This window comes from Choloepus didactylus, chromosome 2, assembly GCF_015220235.1.
Source record: "Choloepus didactylus isolate mChoDid1 chromosome 2, mChoDid1.pri, whole genome shotgun sequence".
Classification (NCBI taxonomy): Eukaryota; Metazoa; Chordata; class Mammalia; order Pilosa; family Megalonychidae; genus Choloepus; species Choloepus didactylus.
Window position 1 is genome coordinate 25681997 of NC_051308.1, and position 17378 is coordinate 25699374.

The 17378-nt window shown below is 35.6% G+C and overlaps 1 protein-coding gene across 3 annotated transcripts in view; it reads right to left on the reverse strand.

Moving 5' to 3' along the window:
* Positions 1–17378, reverse strand: part of RGS7 (regulator of G protein signaling 7) — a 565752-nt gene that overhangs the window by 19609 nt on the left and 528765 nt on the right. For all 3 annotated transcript variants that reach the window (XM_037822014.1, XM_037822002.1, XM_037822011.1), the window contains exons 11-15: positions 10932–11030; positions 9641–9702; positions 8536–8646; positions 7181–7306; positions 1009–1195 (exon numbers count right to left, since the gene is read on the reverse strand). In XM_037822014.1, the coding sequence (XP_037677942.1) occupies positions 1009–1195; positions 7181–7306; positions 8536–8646; positions 9641–9702; positions 10932–11030 (585 nt within the window). The remainder of the gene's footprint in view (positions 1–1008; positions 1196–7180; positions 7307–8535; positions 8647–9640; positions 9703–10931; positions 11031–17378) is intronic.

Below are 17378 nucleotides of genomic sequence, written 5' to 3' on the forward strand. Positions count from 1 at the left end.
ATAATATACCTATGTTGCATATTTGTTTTTCTTCTTGAACACCATTATATTTTTTTTTTTTGAGAAAGCAGGAATTCAAATGATTTCCAAGGAGGCAATTAAGGTCCAGTTTGAGAGATAGAACATGAAACATTTGACTTGGGAAATTAAAATCAATTTCCTCTTTCCTTTTTTTTTTTTTTCTTTGTTGGTAGACAGAAAATTAACTTGGAGATGTATATCTGAATGTGGTTAAAAGGGGAAATGTTAGGTTGTAAATATAGTAACAGAAAAAAATTTTTAAAAAATCCATGGAACTGCACTACACATGAACCCTAAGTTAAACCAAGTACTATAGTTAGAAGCACAGTTATAAAAATGTGCTTTCATCAATTGTAACAAATATTCCACTCCAATGGAAGGTGCTAATAATAGGGTGGTATATGGGAATCCTGCACTTTATGCATGATTGTTCTATAAACCCACAACTTCTCTAATAAAGAAAAAAATTAACTTGGGAAATTAATAAATCCCTGAATCTACTATTTACTTTTCTCACCAGAGACAAACTGGTTTGGGTTTGACATAACATTAAGCTGACTGATTCTTACTATTCATAATAAGGAATAACTTAAGAACAACAGAATCTTAGAATCTCCATATTAGGAGACGTTAGAAAAATTTCAAATGTGAGTTGTTGAGAGGGGATCATCACTATGTAAGTGTTTTCTCACATATTGGGTGATACACAAAGTGGGAAATGAAGTAAAATTTTTCGAATATTTCAAAAATACCCCTCTAAGAAATTCTCATGTAAAAATAGTCAAATTTATAAAGCATCTCTGAGCTTTAAAACATTCTTCACTTTAGAACTGTCTCTGTTCTCTTCTAGATTGATTAGAATTATTTTACATAGTTATCTAAATTTAAAATATTAGAAATAGCTGACAATTTAAAATGGAAAATAAAAATAAAGTCTCTCAACTTGCAACCTCTCAGGGACACGTTTGTGACACACTGTGTACCCACCTGAGCATCTTCGAATGTGTAGCGTCCGGGCTCCTTCACATTCTGGGTAGTTTTATCATAACTCTTAGAATCCAAGTTAATGGCACTGGGGGCTCCCGGAGCCAGAAATTCTTGCCATATTTCCTGAACTCGGGAGGGGACTTCTCTAATAGGCCTTTTCTTCAAGTCTTCTACTGCTAGCCAGAATCTATGCAAAGTGGGACATCAAGCATTTACTCCAATTCCTACTAATACAAAAATTCTTGTAGTATTTACTGATAATGCAATTCCCAATGATATATAATGACGAATTCACTTTCTCTAAGGGCTTCCAATATCAGGCCTTTACTGATATATTCTTTACATTAATCGTATTTCAAAGTACAAGATTTTTCAGAAGGGAATATTGAGAATCTATCTTTAAAGTATTTTTTTAAAAGCAGATGTGTCAGAGCCCTGATCCTATACAACCTTAGTTTTATTGAAGCAAAACTGCACTGCTAAAGAACTATTTGTTAGAAAGGAAGAGGAATTTGACAGGAATTAAGGGTGAGTGAAAAAGAGCATCTGACTCGGGGGATAAAGTAGTGCATTACACTGTATTCTTTGAATCCTCTGACCATTCGTGCAATGAGAGATTGTACGGAGAGGCTTTTCTGCTCTACCTGGCAAGGGAATTACCACATAGCTTTATGGGAGAGAAAAGAGGCCTGTCTACAAGATCAGTTAAGACCTAGCAGGCAAAATCAGGGCAAGTAACTAATTTCAGGCTATTTAATTAAGAGTTATGGCATGCAGGTAAACAATTATTGTAATGGTCCCTAGATTGTAAGGTCTTATAGCGGTCAAATTTATTCCTGAATTGTAATGGCTGTCTCCAAGCTCTGAGATGTTGAACCCTTTGTGTATAACCTGATTGGTCTCTGGAACATTGGGTATCTGTGTGACACCTGAAACTCAGAGCTAGAGCTCAGCAGATATGACTGTCAGTATCGATGCATACAGCAACTGTTAAAAAAAAAAAAAAAAGCTGAAAAAGAGCCCAGACTTCAATTAGAGATATGAATGAAGCAGATCTGGTTAAGACTAGAGCAGATAGTGCCAAAGGTAAAGGTCGAAACTGAATGTGTTTTAAAACTTCAACTTCCATGTGAGACCAAGGGAGAGATGCTTATTTGGTGTAGGATCTATATTTTCTAAACAATATAACTTTCTACAGTCAGTTTGTTCAAACACCACAATTACATGGAACTTTGAATAGGAAGTTAGATATGGTAGGTCTGTATAGGTTAGAGTGAAATAGCAACACATTCCAAAGTAATTTGGGTGGAGAATAAAAATATATATTTGGGGCTCCCCGAGGAGCTGGGAGAAGATGCAGAGATGGACTTCCTCACCTGGCTTGTTGCTGATGTTCTCACAAACATTGGGGACTGATAACTTGATATGCTGAGCCCTCTGTATTGGGGCTGGCCTCTGTGAAGCTTGTTACTACAAAGGAGAGGCTAAATCTACTTATAATTGTGCCTAAGAGTCTCCGCCTGAGTACGTCTTTGTTGCTCAGATGTGGCCCTCTTTCTCTAACTAAGCCACCTTGGCGGGTGATCTCACTGCACTCCCCTCTACTTGGGACCTGACTCCCAGGGGTGTAAATCTCCCTGGCAACGCAGGATATGACTCTCAGGGATGAATCTGGACCCAGCATCATGGGATTGAGAACATCTTCTTGACCAAAAGGGCAATACAAAATGAAAAGAAATAAAGCTTCAGTGGCTGCAAGATTTCGAATGAAGCTGAGAGGTCACTCTGGTGGACATTCTTACGCACCACATAGATAACACTTCTTAGGTTTTAATGTATTGGATGGATGAGTAGACAGATGGGGACAAAAACTAAATGAAAAATAGGGTGGGATGGGGGGCATGATTTGGGTGTTATTTACTTTTCTTCCTTATTCTTATTCTGGTTCTTTCTGATATAAGGAAAGTGTTCAAAAATAGATTGGGATGATGAATGCACAACTGTAAGATGGTAGTGTGAACCGTTGCTTGTACACCATGGATGACTGTATGGTATGTGAATATATCTCAATAAAACTGAATTAAAAAAAAAGAGTTATGGCATGACATAAGCAGCAGACTTCCACATGCAATTGTGAAAGGCTTAAATTTGCAGAGACACCATAGAAATTTAGAAGATATGGGAAACTATATATACTGAATTATTTCAAAAGAACACTAGAACATGTTTTGGTTGATAATAGCAATGTCTAGTAAGAAGGTCCCACATTGTATCTAGGGGTTTCATATCTTTACATTTTCCTATGTGTTATATCTCTTTGGTTAGACCTAGAAATAATGTTGAAAAGGTAAATATGTATATCATAACAATTTGTTTCTAGAAAAAAAAAAGCATACTTGAAAAAGGAACTGCTAGACCTATGTCACCCTAAACAGGCACCATTTCACTGTCATAGTAGATGTGATCATGTAATGGAGATGACCACAGAGGCAGAAGCAGCTGTAGGCCACAGAGACTTACAAGAGACACAAGGTAATAAGCAGTATCTTTGTTACTATTATGCTTTATCTTGGGAATTAAAAAAGTGGTCAAAAATCAGCAATAAAGCAATTGATATAGAACTAGAATATTAAATATTATTCAAGCTAATGATTTTTCAGTTTCCCAATATCATTTTTCTATAGATACATGTAATGGAAGATAATCTAATTTGGATTATGCCTTAAACACAGAACTACCATTATTACTTTGAGAAAGGAAAGCTCAAGACTGCTTCCTCCTAAAATACAGATTCAGACATTGTGCATTATGACTTCTAAGGTGGGTGTTTTTATTTCCCCCTTTTTTTAGAAAAAAAGAAACTGAGAAAATGAAGACAAAGTAACCTGTTAAGGCTGCCCTGCTCTTAGTGGCATAGCTGGGATCTAAACCTAAATAACCTGCAGCAGATAACCGGCTCTTACCTACCACCATGCACGGCCTCGCTATCAGCATCATTGCCTTTTTTCCTCGTTATTAATGTACCCATTCTGATAACTTAGTAGAATGGAAAGAACATTGGCTAAAAGTCTACCTTCTTTATTTAATATTAGCTGAAATCTACAGAAGTATCTTTGAAGCTTAATTTCCCAAAATGGGATAAAAAATGCTTTTCTCACTGGGTTTCCGTAGGATTCAATGAAATAAATTAGGTAAAGGGCTCTGCAAAATGCCTGATGTATTTTGAGGTACTTAGTAATAAAACTCATGATACCATTGTATTTACTTAGCACTTATTGTATGCCAAATGCTATATGCTAGGTGTTTTTCTAATGCAATTTTATTGAGATATATTTACACACCATATAATCCATCCAAAGTATACAATCAATGGCTCATAGTATCATCATATAGTTGTGCATTCATTGCCACTAAGCATTTTAATTGAAAGAAAGAATGAGCAAAACACCAATAAAAAAGCAGAGTGTGTATTTGATGAATACGTAGTTATTGATAAACAGTGTCTCTTGACTTTTCTTTCTGTCCCAATACTTGGAGAATATGCTCATGTGATTGGCATACTCTCATCAATAGCAGGTGCTTATAGGCTGCTGTTTAGAATAAGGAGTAGTAGAAAGTAGGTTGGGACAAAGTTATAGGAATGTCACTTACTGGCAATCTGACCTTGGACATGGTGCTTAACCTCTCTCAGACATACTTTCCTTATCTAGAAAATGGAGCCAATAATGTTTTTATTTCATATTTGATGTGGTGATCAGATGTGTGACAATTAGAATAATGAATACAAAGTATAGCATAGCTGTGGGAGTGCTATGGATAAAAGATCTATAATGTGTGCAGCTTCTCGTACCTGGCTTCTCTCGCAAACGAGAGAAGTGTCATGTCATCTGATTCCCATCACAAACGATGGGAAAGTCTTGTGTTTGTCCTTGATTCCTGTCGCAAACGACGGGAACGTCTTGCAATGTTAGTATTTGATTCCTGTCGCAAACGATAGGAATGTCCTGCCTTGTTACAATCTATCACTCAGTACATTTCTCTCCCAAGGCCAGGCTTATCCGTTATCAGCATGCCTGCTGATTTTTGTTTCTTACAAGTTCAGAACATCCTGCCTCTCTTCCTGCCTCCCTTCTTGCCTTCCCAATCGGCCTTGAGTTCCAGCATTGTCTCCCTACCCTGAAAATCTCAATAAAAGCCGAGATGAGCACTGCTTGCGAGACCACTATCCCTTGAGCTGTTTTCGCTCTTGCAACATGTGATTCAGTCTCAAGTTATTTTTGCTGCATCACCGTGAGTCTGGCTCCTACACATAGCACATTTATAGAAGTGGATAAAAAGTATACTATGGCATACAGTAGGTGCTCAGGAAATACAGATCTACATCTCTAGATCTATCTATCCATCCATCCTTAGTTGGAAAACATGACAGATATATAGTAGGTGCTCCAGAAATATATATACATATATATATATATATATATATATATATACTATTTTAATAAAATTATTGAGCAGGAAGACTGGCATGGCACAGAATTATTAGGATAAGAAATAAAGTTTGAACTAAAGAATCAGCAGTGATTGAATTCATTCATGAAACAGAGTCTGCACATGCTATTTATTTCCTTTGCCCAGAAATTTTCTTCCTTCTTCCTTTTCTGCCTGCTTAACTCTTTGTCATCATCCAGGTCTTAGCCTGGAAACTGTTTCCCCTAGGACCCCTTCACTGATATCCAACACTAGGTAAAGTACCTCTCTGTACATTTCCTATCTAAACACCCATCATTTTGGGTTGCGATGATCTATTTCCTTATCTATATCAACCACTAGACTATAATTTTAATGAAAACAGGAGCCATTTTTATTTGGTTAGGTTTGATTTGATTAGGTGATGCTGGTGAGACTCACCACTTGTTTATTGCTTCATCATGATATCCACAGTATCAGCATTTTTTTAAAATTGGAGGATTAGAGGAAACTCTACCTCCCATTCCATTAAAATGCTATTTCTGCCTTATTTATGCATTCTTGAACTTAGTAACTGATTATGTGACCTCAATAGAGAAGATGTTATTTCGTAGGCCCAATAAAAATTCCTGTCCACTGTAGATCTCGTGAAAGCCCGGTTAAAAAGGGTTCTGTAAACCTCAAGAGAACAAGAAGCTGCATCCCCACAACTCATGACAGGCACATAAATATAATTAAATTCCTCCAGGTTCTGTCTGTGGTCATCCTAATCAATCCATGAGACACCTATTAAAATTCTACATATTTCCTATTGATTCGGTATCAGTATCTGTTAAACCCCCTGAAAAGACTATGACAATGCCTGAAACTCCTTCATTCTGAAGAAAATAAATGAATACTGAGACAGTTTCAGTAAATGAATTTCACAGGGCTACATAAGTCATGGAAAAGTAAAGTAGGGCATCAAGTTTCAAGAGAATAATGAATAAGAGCATATGGAAAAACGGTTTTAAGCAGTAGAAAGTTATCACTCATTTCAATGAGCTTAGACAGTCATTTAAGTTGATTCCAAAGTCTCAGATTAAAGAAAATGCATTTTCCAGATGCCTCTTAATTAAGTAAAATTTGAAAAGCATATAAGGATGATATTTACAACAGAAGGGCACAATGAGAGCACCTGCCTCACTGACAGCTCAGTGTGGGGCTGCTCTTGATTGCTCTTGCATCATATTTAAACATGCAAAGTAAATGAGCTGCCCCAATATTTTCCATTTAAGTTATTTGAAGTAAGGGCCCAATCTCTTTTTCTTTACCTTACTCGAGAAGCAATATGCAAAGAACATCAATGTTGTTAAGTAGGCAATATTTTAATTGCATAAATATTATTGGCCTTTCTCCACTTTGCCAAACTTTGGTCTAAGTATTTTATTTCTTTACGTAGTCCATTTCAAATGATCAAATTTTTATAGTTAATAAAAGATCAAGAGATAGTGTAAAAATAAACCATTATAAGGAATTGATACTGTGGGCTAGCCTTTGCCTTGGTTACTTTTTTTCCTCTATCAGGTATCAGAAATTCAGTGGGTTCATGTCACCCTCATGATGTTGGTGGGGAAAGCCATCAACTTATAAAGTCCAAAATGATCAGACACATCACAGATAGTGTCTCTAGCTTACAGTATAAGATCCATACAATGTGTCTTACCTTAAGTTTTCTGAGCTGAATTCTGACTCTAGAAATTTGAGGAACTGCTCTCTTCCAATTGGGTCTTTCAATGCTTCATCCATGCCAAAACCCCATCGTTTTACCCTCTGCTGGCTTGGTTCTTTGCTATAGGATATAACACAAAGGCAAACATATCCTTTTCATTACAGATTTTATTTTCTCTTATAAAATTTCTCCTCAAATCATATATGCCTTCAAGTTCCCATCTTCAATTTATCTTTCAGAAAATAAAATATCATCATAATCTGTGACAGATGGCTCTGCACAAAAACATACTGAGGTATAAGTTAGACATTAGTAAGTCTGACATTTATTGAGCATTATGTGCTAAGTGCTCTCCATGAATTACCTCTTTTAGTCTTAAGAGTTAGGTTCCATTATTACTCTCATTTTATAGATGAGGAAACTGAGTCCTAAAGAGGGTTATAACTGCCCATGTCAGACAGTCTTGGCTTGAAGCACACATTTTGACTCCAGAGCTCAATTTTTTAACCACTAGATAATTCAGTCTTGTGGTCATATATTGTAGTGGGGGAAAAATGCAGTGGGAGCCAACCATCCTAAATACTAGTTTATGACTGCTGTCAATTAACTATGTGACCTAATTCTGGCTAAATCACAACATTTTGGGGTCCCAACTTCCTCATCTATAATATTTATAAATTATGGATGAAGAGTTCTGACCTTGTCAAGTGTTCAAGGATAACTGGCTGGATTTAGAAGAAACAATCCATAAATGCAATCTAGAGAACTGCTACCTATCATCAACTCCTCACTTTGAAAAAAGATATACAATGAACTTTTTATTATTCTGTCAAGGTGATATAATTCTTCTTCTATATAGCACATGAAAGAAACTGGGGAGTTCTAAATTGTGCTTTGATTTTCTTAAGAGAATAGTCTTTTACTGGTTTCTCTTAGAGTTTATACTAAGTTCATTTTGTTTAAAATTGAATTTGTAAAGACATACTTGTATCCAGCCTAAGTAAGTATGGATTTAGCATTCATTTTGCTTAAATACATTGGCCTTTGGGTTTTCAAGGAAGCTACAAGAAATGAACTAAATTCTGAGAACTGAAGATCCCACATCTGACTAGTCCATCTTAAAAACCTTTGCAACTCCAACTTTATGCCAGTCATTTCAGCAATGCAAATCTCAATGAAATGTCTAAGGTTCAAAAACCATTACTTTGAGCACAAATCTCATTTTGCGGGGCAATGAATACAAAGAGTAAAATCACCTTTTATAATTTATCAGCTATAGGATTCTTCCCATTTCACCTAGACCCTGAAAGAAAATTATGTATTTGGGATGAAAAGAAAGTATCACCTACCTTGCTTCAAGTTCCCAGAAAGTAGTATCATCGGATAGCCATGGGTTAGAAGGATCAGGTGGCACAAGAAATGGGTCGTATTCTAAATACTGTTCTGTATAACTTAGTAGACTAGGGAGAAAAACAAACATTCCATCCTCCTTAGTTTTCTGGCTGAGGTTAAACCCAGTCTAAAGTAACAGACACAACATAAAATGTCTGGCCAAGTAACCCTTGCTCACTTTTAGAATGAAATCTAATGGCAGTTTCATGTTTCAACAATGTAAATGAATCAACTTATTGTGCTTCTTGGCAAACATGTGGCTAAGGATTTCATCTCTCTCCCTAACAAGGCCAGACAAGTCCGTATCCGTCCATTAAAATGAAGCAAAATGGAAGAGGTCAGTTTGCTAAGAGCAGTGCAGAGGGTCAGCTCCAGTCCTTGGCCAGCCAGTCCACCCACAGCTGGCTCAATTTTAACCAACTTGGAAAAGGGAGAAAAAAAGAATTTTTTGACAAAAGTATTTTGGTATTAGGTAAAAGGGGAATTGCTGATAAAAATTGTGTTTTTAAAAATCTACATTAAAAAAAAAGAAAAGAGAGAGGAAAAAAGAAGCTGGAGAAGTAGGATTTGGCAATATCCCAAAGTGAACAAGATGAATACCATTAAGAGTGGATTAATTTAAGTGAAGAAAATCAAAATATCTAAAATGTGAGTTACTGATTCAAATTTTGAAGTCCTGTGATAACTGAGTAGTGTGAATGTTAAGACAAATTTACAGAGAGGCTCCAACACGCCAAAAGGGAGCTAGTAAACTGAAAGTTTCATTTCTTCCAGTAAAAAGATTCAACAAAAAGATTCAACTCCTTGGAATTATCCTCTGTATCCAATTCTGGCTATATCAGGATTGCATCTCTGGAATTTAAGACAATAATGATCTTCCTGCCATTTAAAATACAACAAAAGCGTTCTTTGGAAATTTTCTATGTGCAAAAAGGTAAAAGAAAGTAACATGGCTTACAGGATTCCAATTATTTAACTTCTTCCTTCAATATTATCTTATCATTTTAGCACATTACATTGTCATAAAGTTTTTAAATTATATGGACATCTTGAAATACTTACCTATCAGCTACTTTTGACATTTTTAACCGATGTCTATCTAACTGTATTTGCCAATATTTTATCTGAAAAGAAGGTTATGGAAGAAGTTACGTAAGTAATGACATTCTCGCAAGTTTCAACTCTAAATTCTGATAGACTGGACAATTCTGAACAAGGGCATATTGTAAGTCAGTAACACCACAAAGTTGGTGAAAAGCAATCAAAGCAGGGGGCTCTGAACCAGTTAACAAAAAATTAAAATCTAGTTGAATATAACTATGACTGATATCACTTTACAAAAGTAACAAGCATGAACATTCTAACTGCTTTAATGAAATGTAATTTTATTCAAAAGTTTTATGGAAATTATAAACATTCCATTCAGGGTGAATAACTAAATCCAGAAGCACATTTTCCCCCAAGCATGTAATTCAGAAAATAAATTCCTTTGTTAATGGATACTATAATCTAAAAATAAATCCTACCTCTTAATAATATTCCAACAAAACATCAATGATCAGGGTTTTGAGAATAATTCTACCGAAAGTTCATAAGAAACACTCACATGGATGTAGTCATACTTGGAAAACTTTAATTAAAAACTCTTAATTACTTTTCCTTCATGGTAATTAGAAATATACCAGAATAGAACTATTATACTGTTGGTAAACATATTATAATAAAATATTAGGGAAAAAGAGGAAAAAAAGCCCATGACTAAACCAACCAAGAGATTTAATTATTATTTGATAAAAGAGACACTGGTGTCTGCTTTGAAATATTACTTGGAACCAAATCATATTGACCAATTGGTGTGTAAAGAAGGAATATATACCATGATTGCATATCAGAATTGATAAGAGAAAGCTTCAAGAGGTTTATAGAGATTAGAATTGTATGAATAAGAATAAACTCTCTTTGGTGAAGATCGTATCACATGATTGGATATGGGAAATGTGACTCAATGCCCCCAATCTCTTGTTCTTGCCTCCTTGAGATGGAGTTCTGGATACAAAAAAAAAACTATTGGTAATGGAGGCACCTACAAATCAGTGTACAAATTTTTAAAAACTTGGTTACAGGAGAAAGGATTTGGGTGATCAAAGAGTGAAGAGCTTTGAAAACAACTGCCATATATAAATATATTTTTGAATGACTAAATGTCCTAGAATTATACAATCTTATTACTTTAGTAACTGCAAAAGTTCTACATGAAACAATCATACAAATAAGCTTTAAAAATATACACCATCTTGTCTTCATAGTAGTCACTTTATAAAACGTTAAAAGGTCATTTTCAAGGTTGACCCACCTGATGGTGTAACTCATCTTCTGTTGGAGGCTTGGTTTCTGGTGTGGGTGTGTGAGTAGGACTGTGGCTTCTAATATCATTTTGTAAACCATAGACAGACTACATTAAAATAAAAAAGAAATATGTTAGTGCAAAATACCATTTATAGCCACAGAGTTTCTTAAAAATAATTTTGCATTACATATTCAGTGAGGTAACTTGGAGCCTTGCTGCATATTTGATTAGGCTTCTTATCAAAATTCAAAAGGCACTGCTATCACAAATACCATATGTATTTAAAATAGAAGCACAGCTCTGGAAAAAATATGCGCTTAGATTATTAACTTTGATAAAATAATTGATTGTAGGTAGAGAACATGGCAAGTGTGGTGACAAAATTTGATGGCAGGCTGAGAGTACTAACTTGGGCAATGACAACACTAAATTGAAGGATGGCACTAACATTTAATACATATTGATTTTAGAATAAAATAGATGTGGAAATAGAATAACAGAGAAATTTAATAAGCCAAAAAAGGATAAAAAAATAACCCAATCTTTACATGGGAAAGGAACAGAGGACTGGATGAGACACTAGGTTAAGAATTCTATTATTTGTTTGATGCCTGATGGTGTCAACAAAGACATCCCAGAATACTCCTGATTTCCTGTCTTAACATTATTTATTTCACAATAGAAGCCTTGCTTTTGGGTGCCATTGGTTGCATTTGCAAACATCACTGAGCCCAAAGGCTTCACATATCCTTGGAATTCATCATGTCTGAGTGCTTCTTTATTAATTTATCAGAAGACTCCTTTTTGAGAAAGACCCACTGCTTAATAAGCATAAGTAAAATTCTGGGGAAAAAATCAGCCCCAATTCAGAATGCAAGACATCCCACCTGTTGAGTCAGTGGGAGAAGCCAAATTACTTTTTCTTCAACAGCAAAGTATTTTCAAATAAAAGACATAATTTAAGAATTTTAAAAAGAGAGTCATTTATTTACCATAAGTAGAGGAAATTTAGATAGTAAATACAATGAGGTTACATGCAAAAAAAAAATATGATTAAGTAAGAAAAAGCAAACCTTACAAGGGGATGGAATACTAAAGGGCTACTGATAAAACTTACTTGTCCTCCTTGCCCAACCCCCCAGTCCCCAGGCTCAGTTCCCAACAAAATCCTCAGTTCCCAACAAAATTTTCAGGGAAATCAAGGTTCAGGTTCAAAGAGTGTTAGACTGTCCTAGCAGTTGTGCAAGGTTGGCGAGTCCCAGATAACCTGTCTCACAGATAACTTGTCTTAGGCATGTATGGGTGATATCAAGAAGTTCAGAGAAGTCAGCTTTTAATTTAGTCAGGTAGAGATAAGTTGGCCTTTGCTTTAGACATGTATGGACAAGATGCCTCCAGACCTTTGCCAATTCATCTAAAATTCCCCCTTCTGATCATTCTGTTTCCCGAGTTTGATCATCACGCATGACAGTCTTCACATGCTCCTAGTCTCTTGGAGAATCTTGGTATTTGTGTTCTTCCTTTTTGGATGATTCTGTCAGGAGTACCAAAGATTTCACATCCCACAGTGGTTGAAGCATCACTCTTTTGTCTATGTGTGAATGGATTTAAGCAACTAGGCAAAGAAACACATTAGGCAAGTCTATTCATGTAGTCTAAAGTTTGTTTATTAATTGTGAAGAATCAAGAGTAATGGGCCTCGGTCTTATTCAGTCCTCAAGTGATGCTGGAAGGTGACTGGGAATCATTGTTTATTGTGTGATGGTCTGTCTTGAGGGTGTCAGAGCAGTTGAACACATCCTTGAAATATAATTATAAATATAATGGGTGCATTTAATTTAAGAACTTCTTTGCACCTTTCCAATTTACATCAACACCCCAAATAATGCAAAGAGAAGAATGAAAGTCAAAAGTTGTATATTTACCTGAATTAAAATATACTGTTATTTCTATGTACTATGTTATTGTAATAGCTCCTTATTACACCTTTTCATTAAAAGTTCATTAAATGTTCATTAAAAGTCCCAATAATTATTACTACACATTAATTCATAGAAAAACTATTAGGAATCACTTTTTTCTAAGTTGTTCACTTATTTCAGCACTGAGAATATAATTTCTGCTTTTCCTTCAGCATGCTGCCTCCTGTTTGCTTTTCCTTCAGTGAGACATTAGTGGTGCATCTCACGTAAGTTTAATTTCTATCCTACAACAATCAAGGAAACAAACTATCCTTCAGAATGAGCAAAGAGGCAGGCTGAGGTTATTGACAAAAGAATGTGAACTACTTCTATTCAGTGTACTTTAAATCTGTTTGTTTAGACACAAACTTGTCAGCAAAGCTTCCCATCAAGAGTGCATTTTAGTTTCTGATAACACCAGAGATGGTAAGGCATTGTCTGGGTAGAAATGTTCCAAGATGGATCAACTTTTTGTTAAAGATGGTACCATTCTATTAAGAACAAAGTGAAAGGTCAACAGCAGCAAAGGAAAAGCAGGAAGGGATGGAATTGGCACCCCCCTCCTCATTCCCTCTAGCGCTCTCCAGCTCCCTCTATTTTCCCTTTTGACTTCCAAATGCAACTTGGGGACGGTCCCTTTCTGAAAGCCCAACCAACACAACTCTGGCACCAGGTATCGCAGCCTGAGGCCACAAATCAGGGTCCAGGAGTTCTGGGCTGCCGTGTGCTTGAAGGAAAAACTGCTCGAGCAGGGACATCCTCAAACCCAGGGAGATGGAATGAAAGTCTCAACAGCCAGCTGGTCAAAGCCAATTACAAGGAAACCTAGAGGATTCCAAGTGAGAAGTTTAATACAATTGAAAAGGAACTTTGGCTCTTTCCATGGCATGTAACACATTTTTAAGAATGACTAAAATTATGACTAACAACATTATACAGTTGTTTAATATCACAAAGATCAATACCAGGATATATCTTGCACAGTGAGGACACTGACAGATCTTTGTATAATTTCTGGAAAAAAAATATATAACATTTTATCCATACATATACCACAAAAGAAGGTTATAAAAATCCCTTTCAATGTGACAATACTTCCCATGCAATTCATAATATATCAAATAAACCTAATTATTTCTAGCACCTCTTTTTTCACAGGGTGGAAGAACTAGTTGCTTTTAATTCCAAAGACAGTTTGGAATCAAAAAAGAGATCATTTATGTTTTGATTTGAGAAAGCAAAATATCAAATGCTCCCCAATTTGCAAACTGTCTCCTTATGACAAATAAATGGTCTCTCTTTTCTAAATACTTGGACTTGGTCTTTTATTTGACAGTTTTTTACTTCAAAATGAGCAATTTAATATATGCTATTGAGCACTTTTTCTTGGGGCATGAGGGTGAAGACAGGGTGCTACTGTCAAAAAGACAGTAAAACAGCATGAACCCCACCAAATTGAAGTGAACAGACAAAGTTTGAAAAGAAACCTCTGTGATCAGAGGTGGGTAGATTCAGATGCTTAACTGAGCCCATTTTCAGGCCCTCAACAACTCGGCAGGTATCTCTAAATTCAAGGGTGTTTTGATCTTGACTGCTGCCACTTGAGCCCTCTCTTCTCCTAACCTTATCCTCTTGCCTCTGTACACGAACATTTGGACTTGATTTTTGTCCTTATGTCTCCCCATTCTTTTGCTCTTAGTCCTTCTTTAACAGATTTTGATTTGGGTTTAACCATCTGGATCATCCAGTTTCAGACCATCTTGGGTAGGTTCCCTTCAGTTCCCCCTCTCTTGTTCTAGCCCCACCTCCTTGGGACTTAAGTCCTGTCAACCACCACTCCCTCAACACAAGGAGGGGCACGTGTGATGTGAATTCACTGTTCACACAACGGGACTGAACTGAATGGCTAGGCCTTTTTCCTTTTGTTCATTCATTCATTCATTCTCTCTTTCTTTCAACCTTTATTGAACACCTGCTCTATGCTAGATATTGTGCTAATATCTAAGCACATAGAACTAAGTAAAACCTACGTGCTTCTTTTTCCACTGGAACTCACAGCCTAGTGAGGGGGAACATGTTACACAAATAATCACACAAATAAATATATGAATAAAACTGTTATAAGTGTTATGAAGGAAAAACATAAGAGCACAGAGACTAGAGAACAAGGAGACTTAATTAACATTGCAGAAACAGAAAAAGGTCTAAATGAACTACTAATAGTCATTTTTAAGCATGATTAATTAAAACAATGTTCTAAATTCTAAAATAAACAGTTGAAGGTGATTTTTAAAATTTAGGCAGCAAAAGATCACCAATTACACAGAAATTGTACTTTCTAAAGTCTGCTATTTTTCATTTTCACATTAATTTTTGATATTGAAAATAAAAAAGGCTCTCTGAGGCTTGACCGTTCCTGTGTTGTTAACCTTGGTCTAATTACATAAACTTTTTTAATAAGGAGCTTTATGAGATCTATAGTTCATGCAAAAAATGCTTAAAAAACAAGACAGCTGGCAGTGTTAACAGTAAATTTTTTTGTTATGATTAAAAATAATGTAAAAAGACTCTTATAAATAATACCATGGTTTATGGTAAATAGAAGTAAAATGATCCATAAGTAGCATTCTACCTCTAAATTCCTATGATAGAGAATTTTCAATGTGCTTGCATTTTCATGTGGGCTTCACAAGTTCCAGACAAGCTCCTGAATCAAACCACTGGGAACTGTTGCTTAAAGTGCCTTCCATGAGCCTAGCTACTGGTTTCGAGGTTACTGTGGAGTTTCTATTTTTTTTTTTTTTGTCTTACGTGCAAGCAAACATCAGGAGATCATAAAATTTTATGTATAGGGCTTATTTTATGGACAAAGGAGGTAAAAATAGCAATCCTATTTTTCAGCATAGTTATGAGGATTATCTGCAATGTAATTGGCTTTGTAATTTTTAGAAAAAGGAAATTTTTTAAAAATAGTGGCATGAGTGGGGCACAGTGGAGCTAACAACAGGTAGGGCTAGAGAGGAAGATAAATAAAATCTCCTTGATGTTTTAATATTTGCAGCAGGGGGAAAATCAAATTACTTAATGGGGATCCATTTTGAGTTTTAGTAGCAAAGCTGATTACTTAATCATGATGCTTTGACTTGATTAACACTTATGTTCTTTTATTCTCCATGGTGCCTCATTTTAGAAAAGAACAAAGAAAAAGTCTCTTCCCAGCTATTTTGGGGGAGACTTTGAAAAGAAACTAAAAAACGCCTGAAAATTTTCTGCCTTTCTATGTGGAGTATAATATCCGGGATTTTTTGAACTGGGGCTAGTGGGGGACTATCTGCCTTTTTTTCTGGATTGCTCAACACAGCTAGAGAGCAGATTGTATTGGCCATGTGGGAGACCAATACAGAGAGAGAAGCAGAAAAAGTGACTGAGTGCATGAGAGAGAGAGCCCTGATGGCTGGTGTTCAAGACCCTGGGTGTAGTCATAATCAGGGACAGCTCTACCCCAGCCCACCCCAAGCTTTCATCCCATGGGCAGGAAAACGCCTCTCTTTGGTCAATGTAATTTGAGCAGAGCTTCTGTTGTCTGCAACCAAGAATCCTAACTTTAATATGCCATTTACTTAAAATGCTTTTGTGTTACTCTAATTAATGTTACTATGTTATGTAACACATTAAATTTTAAGAGCATATATTCAGCATATAGAAGTTAGAAAATGCCAGTCTTTTATGTATAAACAACTATAATCATTGCATATATTTAATAGTAGGAAATCTAGACACCTAATCATGAATTTGCAAGTTGTTCTCCTAGGATGTGCACATTAGTTGTTAACTTTAATATTAAGTACCTAACATAGAAATGAAGGTGACAGAGGAAAGAAAAAGGACAGAACAGGAAATAGCTTACTATTGTCTTGAAATATGGGTTCTGAAGTTACAGGATACAATTCCACATTATGAGTTCAGTCACATACCCACACAAAGGCTTTGTCATGTTCCTCAGGTTTTTGTGTTCAAAGACCTCTCTAGCTATTGTTACACAGAAGCAATAGAATGGTTTCAGCCTATTTCAGTCAAAATTTTAGTATCAGATTGAGGGAAATGAGGCCCACAGTATTCACAACTTCTCTAGATTAGGATAGTTTCTTTCTTGGTAAACTACATAATCATTCCTGCATATAGACTTGAGGGAATGAAACTTTACCTATTTACTTGTATTACCTTAAAGTAAATTTAAGTTAAAAAGAGAAATTTGAAAATTGACTAATCCCAAATAATTTAATACATCTCAAGTCAGCCATTCGTATAAGCCTTCTCTTCACATATTTGATAAACATACTTGAAACTCAACAATCAAAGAAATATGACATTTTGAAATAAAATTCAAATAATCCTGACATTCTTTGGGCACAAATCCTACATTATTACTTTAAGGATTTCCTTGGGAAAAGTATCAACTGCTTGAATAGCCCTTTATTCATGTCATGACATG